This window comes from Sapajus apella, unplaced genomic scaffold (genome assembly GCF_009761245.1).
Source record: "Sapajus apella isolate SASKATOON/1434 unplaced genomic scaffold, GSC_monkey_1.0 scaffold15, whole genome shotgun sequence".
Lineage (NCBI taxonomy): Eukaryota > Metazoa > Chordata > Mammalia > Primates > Cebidae > Sapajus > Sapajus apella.
This window is the reverse complement of record NW_022436955.1, coordinates 19,704,530-19,711,813: the sequence shown is the minus strand read 5'-3', so window position 1 is coordinate 19,711,813 and position 7,284 is coordinate 19,704,530. Positions and strand designations below refer to the sequence as shown.

Genomic DNA, 7,284 nt, shown 5'->3' with positions numbered 1-7,284 from the left:
CCTAATACCTAGTAGAGTTCTTTTTTAGCAAGTGCCAATAAATCGTTAAAAGCTCAATACATGTATGATTCTTATAGTTATCAAGAGCACTGTCTTAGGAAAATGACAGAGCTGATTTTAAATCCTAGATCTAACATGGGTTGTGTAACCCTGCAGAAGTTACTAATTTCTCTTAAGTTCACCTTCTTCTATGTCAGGAGAGATGAAGCAGTCTGTGAAGTGCACCACACTTGAGTGAATGGCTCAGGTAAAGCACATCCAAGTCACCTTTATTTGGTACAGATGAGGAGGTATAGACAAGGGAGACAGGGGGTTGTATGCAATCCTTCAGGCCTTCCTCAAGCTCAGGGGAAACCTACTTTGTTGAACAGGGACGGATGTCCTATGGCTGTGATTCAGTAAAGAAACCCCACCCACTCACAACATCACTTTCCTTTTAATAGAGATTGCAGGAGAAGGGTTTTGTATGTCTGGAGAAAATCCAATCTGATCTTGGGTCTGTGCTACTTAAGGGAGCTGCAGACAAAATCTTGCAACGGGTTGCTTGTGATGATAGGAACTACAGCCTTTCCTTCTGAGGGTGGGGAAAGTCAATAGTCCCACCTATTCCTTTGCCATGTCACTCAGAGCAAACTATACATCTTATTCAGTAGACAATTCTGCTTGTCTCCTCTGACTCCTGCAAGAAATGGCAATATTCATGTGCCTGCTTCCAGACATTGTCACCAACAAATCAGTAGATGTTTATTCTTTACAGTCTCTGACATATATTAACTGTTTAATAAATGATGGCTATATAATATCATTTTAATAAATTAATATATTGCAAAGCCAATGCTATGAATAAGTAGAAAACGTGAGCATGACTATGGTGTAATTAAGGTATTAAAGTTAATTAAAGTCAATTTGATCAAAAACATTTCCATAAGATACTCACGTCCAACCCATTCTTGGCTTATTTTCTGATTAACTACAAGGATATTTGTCCGTTACGTTTATTACTTTTTCTCCTTTAATAATGGTTTAAAATTACACAACCATCATTTGCCATTAACTCCTGCCATACTATTTCCCTATACGTGTTTAAGTTAGAATTTAAAATTCTGGTACTACTACTTTAACCATGTGTCAATGTGAAAAGAAGATTGACCAAATACATGGACCGTATGCTCACCCCAAAGACAGCAGATGAAGTCCCAGCAAAAAGAATATTCCAGAGAGTTGCAGATCAAGAAAGGTGAGGGGGAGGTTTTAGTTATCATGAGTCACAGAGCAGCAGATAACTCAAAAGAACCTGTACTTTAGTCATCACCACCATGTGGACATTATACTTGGTGCTTTAGAGCCAGCAAAATAGCATAAACAGTCTCATTAAACTGTTGCTCTTAAAGTTATGTTTGTTAATATTGTGTTTATATCCTAGATTTAACGCATACTAAGTGTGTGGTATTGAACAAATTGCTTAGTGTTTCTAAGAACTTGTTTTCTCTCTAATAAATGGGTGGTTTGAGGATTAAATTATTAGTGGAATGTCTATGAAAAATTACATGCACAATAACTGTCAGCTATTTTTACACTGTGATAGACAAATATTTTGCAAGGTAGATGTTCTGAATAAGTGGAGAATAAAACCGTAAATAGGAAGCACTTTGAAATTTGTTTTACTAGTTGTCCATCATGGAGCATGAGCTTTGCTAAGCTCTATGATCCAAAGACAAATAAGACTACTGTCCAAGTTCTGGTTTCCAGAATCAAAACTGGGGGTAGGATTTTTTTTTTATGCATTATTTTATTCAGGTGTTGTACTCGTGATGTGAGGAACTAACATGGAGTAGATAAGCTGGGCTGCTGAGACCAGGAAAGCCTGCTATTAAGGTGGACAGATAGTGAGAGGTTAGTTGGTCAGTGACTCATCTCTGTTATTCAACAACTGGAAGAAATGTCAACATGAGCTTGCTTTCTGGAGTTTGGCAAACTTGGCTGCAAATCCAGCTCTGCCACTTCCTGTCTGTGTGGCTGGAGCAGGTCAACCTCTGTAAGCTTTAGCTTTCTCATTTTCAAAGTAGGTAAATGGAGTAGTTACCTAGAAATATTTATCTGAGCCATTTTGAGGAATCATAAACTGCTTAGAATAGTGCATATAATAAGCACTAAGGAAACAGTGCTATTTCCAGAATTACAGAAATTCATGTTATTAATATTACTATTAGAGTTAGTGCTATTATTACTATTAATATTATATTAATACGTTTAGTATTACTCTGTAGGCCCTGGAGAAATCAGGTCTGTCAAAGATGTTTGATGGTAGAGATGGACACTGAGAACAACACAAAACACAGTAGAAGACCCATGCAAACCATGCAACGTGATCTCTCTGTCAGAGTTTACACAACTCACTTGATCTCTTTATGGCCTGCTTCCTTTTTATGTAAATAAAGTGAAGCAGAAGTTAACTTGGCTTACATCATAAAGTGATAGCAAATATGTGAAAAAAGCTTTAGTAGCTACAAATAAATGTTAACTAGAGAAAAAAACGATATTGTGAAATTGAGCAGTCCTTGGTTCTTTTCTAGACTAGTTCATATGTGAGGCTCTGAGCAAATTACTGAATCTCTTCAAACCTCACACTGTTCGTCTGATAACTGTAAATCATATTAACTAACCCACTCTTCTATAATAAAAGAGTATCTAACAGGATAATGTGGCTTGAGGTGTACTATCAATAACCCTTAGGTCCCTTCCCCACAAAAATATATATATAATAATAAGCTTCATTAAGAACAGACTAAGTGAAATCTGTGGTTTCTATCTTTTTTATGTGACAGTATTTTAAACACGTGTTATATTCTGGCAGAGGGCTCTACTTTCTCTATTAACTTATACTGAGAGCATAGCATATTTAAAAGTGAATTGCATCACACTGTTTTTAGGCTAAAGAGAAAAATACTTTTTCGTTTTATAACAGATGACTGGTTAAACTAAATGGAACACTCTCCCTTTTATAAAACTCAGGGTGCCCAAATGAAATTTCGTCAAATATAACTCATGAAGGAAAGGTCTAATACTTGAAAGTTAGAATCTAGTCAATAATATTCTATTTAAATAAATGCATTCACATATATCAATGAATACCCATCTATCTATCTGTCAAGTGCTTCCATCTCTGAATTAAAATGTTAAGTCAATATTGTCATGTACAGGCACACACAAAAAAAGCTTTCCAGAAAAATCATTCCTATTTTTTATATCTCTTTACATAGCTAAAAAGTCCATTTCAGTTTGCAGTTTGGCTTTTAAAACATCTCTTTTGATATCTACGTCAGTGTATTGGATAAACAAACACTTACTGTATGCACATCCAAACACTTCGATTCGCATTCCAATTCTGCCCTTGGGGTTCCATTCTAAAGGGATGAAGCGTAGAAATCTGGCTTTGATAGAAGGCTGGAGTCTATAGTACACAACACTGTCTGCATTTGCATTTCCTGAAAAACCCTACAAGAAAAGGGAAAGAAGGAAATCAATGTATATGGAGAATATCCGTTTCAGTTTGTCACCTATAATGTCTATGAGCAATGTGTGATCTGCATTTTACTATGAATGGTGTTACCTTCTACAAGAAAATCACATTAACAGTTATGTCATGATGTCTCTCCAACCACAGAAATTATTGTGGCTTAAACTTTTCTTTTTACTAAGAGAGTTGAAATTCTACTACCCCATTAAACCAGTTTTCAGCCATGATACCTGCAATAAAGATTGCTTCTGTAAAGTTTAGATTAAACACACAAGTATACCATGTCGGTAGCACTTAACACTGTGAATAGTGCCAGAAAAAAGTGAGAAAATATTCTCCAAGGGTTGAAAAAATATTATCTGAGTCAACAAAGAAGCTGCTTACATCACTGATGAATGAATCAACTTATGACACGTTTCGCTTCTTTCACGTTCTCATCTAACTTATTAACATAAAGAAAAGTACCACCCGACATTTAAGTTCGAGCTACACTCTGGTAACAGGTTGTTAAATCTCAGCAGCATGCTGCCATATACACACATTCAGATTGTTAAGGGAAACCAGAAACAACATTAATTTGGAAAGACCTATAATTAAACTTACGGACTTGAGAATTTTAAAGCTAGAGAAATCTAGCGCAGTCAAATTGCAGATAAGGAAATTAAACGTCACAAAGGAGAGAAAAAAAATCCTCTAGTATTTGCAACCATTATATGGTAAGACCAGGAGCTATGCTTCTTCTGTAAAATCAGGATGCATCTACCTAACACGTAGCTTACCTGTAACACCCACATACTGCAGCAAAGAGAATTTGATTCTCCTTGTCAATCAATCCCCTACCTCCTGCCCCCACCCCACCAGTACCCGATACACGAAGCAACTTTTGTTTTCTTCTACACGAGACACACATTGTTAAGACTACAGGTGGAGAATTCAGCATGAAGCAGAAGTTATTCTCAATAACTTACATTTCATTTTTATTTCTCTTCCTCCTTGTCATGTCCTCCTCTTCCTCTCCTCCATTTCTTTCTTTCATAATAAGGGAACATGCAACTACATTTGCAGGTTCATGATAGGTACCTTGCCCATGACTTGGTCAACAAATAAGTTCAACCTCATGTAGACTGCACAAGGCAAAGATAAATACACTAGAAACACCAGTACCCAGAGAGTCTGACCATTCACCTGTTTTTCTTTCTACTTCACAAATAACCCTTTACTAGCATTTACCAAAACATTTTCTAATACATTTTTAAAAGATTGAGTGTTTTATAGTTAAATTAATTTGATTTTCCTTGTCAATCCATCCCCTACCTCCTGCCCCCACCCCATCAGTACCCTAAATGCTGAATTTTCAAGCTCATACAACACAGGAACATCCGTGATGGCATCTCCAAATTATATCCCAAATCGAGGCATCTTTATCTCAATTATGAGCACTCAGTTCAACAAAGAATCACCTTACCAGAACTACCTTGATAGCCTCTTCCTGGTCTTTTTTTTTTTTAATATATATTTTACTGCATTTTAGGTTTGGGGGTACATGTGAAGAGCATGCAAGATCGTTGCGTAGGTATATACATGGCAATGTGGTTTCCTGCCTTCCTCCCCATCACCTATATCTGGCATTCCTCCCCATGTTATCCCTCCCCAACTCCCCACCCCCTACTGTCTGTCCCCTAGTTTCCCCCAACAGACCCCAGTGTGTGATGCTCCCCTCCCTGTGTCCATGTGTTCTCATTGTTCAACACCCGCCAGGAGTGAGAACATGTGGTGTTTGATTATCTGTTCTTGTGTCAGTTTGCTCAGCATGATGGTTTCCAGGTTCATCCATGTCCCTGCAAAAGACACAAACTCATCATTTTTTAAGGCTGCATAGTATTCCATGGTGTATATGTGTCACATTTTCTCTGTCCAGTCTATCGTCGATGGGCATTTGGGTTGGTTCCAAGTCTTTGCTATTGTAAACAGTGCCACAATGAACATTTGTATGCATGTGTCCTTATAATAGAACGATTTATAATCCTTTGGAAATATACCCAGTAATGGGGATTGCTGAGTCAACTGGAATTTCTATTTTTAGGTCCTTGAGGAATCGCCACACTGTCTTTCACAATGGTTGAACTAATTTACACTCCCACCAACAGTGTAAAAGTGTTCCCACTTCTCCACATTTTCTCCAGCATCTGTTGTCTCCAGATTTTTTAATGATCGCCATTGTAACTGGTGTGAGATGGTATCTCAATGTAGTTTTTATTTGCAATTCTGTAATGCCCAGTGATGATGGGCATTTTTTGATATGTTTGTTGGCCTCATATGTGTCTTCTTTTGTAAAGTGTCTTTGCCCACTTTTGAATGGGCTTGTTATTTTCTTGTACATCTGTTTTATTTATTTGTAGATTCTGGATATTAGCCCTTTGTCAGATGGGTAGATTGCAAAAATTTTTTCCTGTTCTGTTGGTTGCTGATTCACTCTAATGACTGTTTCTTTTGCTGTGCAGAGGCTCTGCAGTTTGATTAGATCCCATTTGTCTATTTTGGCTTTTGTTGCCATTGCTTTTGGTGTTTTAGTCATGAAGTCCTTGCCTATGCCTATGTCCTGAATGGTTTTTTGCCTAGATTTTCTTCTAGGGTTTTTATATGGTGCTAGGTCTTATATTTAAGTCTTTAATCCATCTGGAGTTAATTTTAGTGTAAGGTGTCAGGAAGGGGTCCAGTTTCTGCTTTCTGCACATGGCTAGCTAGTTTTCCCAACATCATTTATTAAACAGGAAATCCTTTCGCCATTGCTTGTTTTTGTCAGGCTTGTCAAAGATTAGATGGCTGTAGATGTATGGCATTGACTCTGAGGCCTCTGTTCTGTTCCATTGGTCTATATCTCTGACTAGAAGCATTCCCTTTGAAATCTGGCACTGGGCAAGTATGCCCTCGCTCACCACTCCTATTGAACACAGTATTGGAGGTTCTAGCCAGAGCAATCCGGCAAGAAAAAGAAATAAACGGTATTCAATTAGGAAAGGAGGAAGTCAAATTGCCTCTATTTGCAGACAACATGATTGTATATTTAGAAGACCCCATCGTCTCAGCCCAAAATCTCCTGAAACTGATAAGCAACTTCAGCAAAGTCTCAAGATACAAAATCAATGTGCACAAATATAAGCATTCCTATACACCAATAACAGATTTAAAGAGAGCCAAATCAAGAACAAACTGCCATTCACAATTGCTACAAAAAGAATAAAATACCTAGGAATACAATAACAAATAATGTAAAGGACCTCTTCAAGGAGAACTACAAACAACTCCTCAACAAAATAAGAGAGGACACAAACAGACGGAGAAACATTCCATACTCATGGTTAGAAAGAATCGGTATCATGAAAATGGCCATACTACCCAAAGTAATTTACAGATTCAATGCTATCCCCATCAAGCTACCAATGACCTTCTCCACAGAACTGGAAAAAACCACTTTAAACTTCATATGGAACCAAAAGAGACCCCACATAGTCAAGTCAATTCTAAGCAAAAAGAAGAAAGCTGGAGGCATCACACTACCTGACATCAAACTATACTATAAGGCTACGGTAATCAAAACAGCATGGTTCTGGCTCCTGGTCTTTTTTAGTAACTCGTTCTTTGCCATCACTCCAAGTATCTTCCCCTCTGAGCACACAGTAACACTTGCTAAGGTAAATTAAACTCTGCCATCCTCACTGCTTCCTTTAGCACTTAGAACGAAATCTAAACTCCTTATCCAAACAGTC

General features: G+C 37.5%; 1 protein-coding gene across 1 annotated transcript in view; it reads right to left on the bottom strand.

Moving 5' to 3' along the window:
- The window catches only part of CNTNAP4 (contactin associated protein family member 4), a 286,975-nt gene that overhangs the window by 134,006 nt on the left and 145,685 nt on the right, over positions 1-7,284 (bottom strand). Inside the window, exon 4 of the mRNA XM_032284501.1 lies at positions 3,348-3,495. Within this exon, the coding sequence (XP_032140392.1) occupies positions 3,348-3,495 (148 nt within the window). The remainder of the gene's footprint in view (positions 1-3,347; positions 3,496-7,284) is intronic.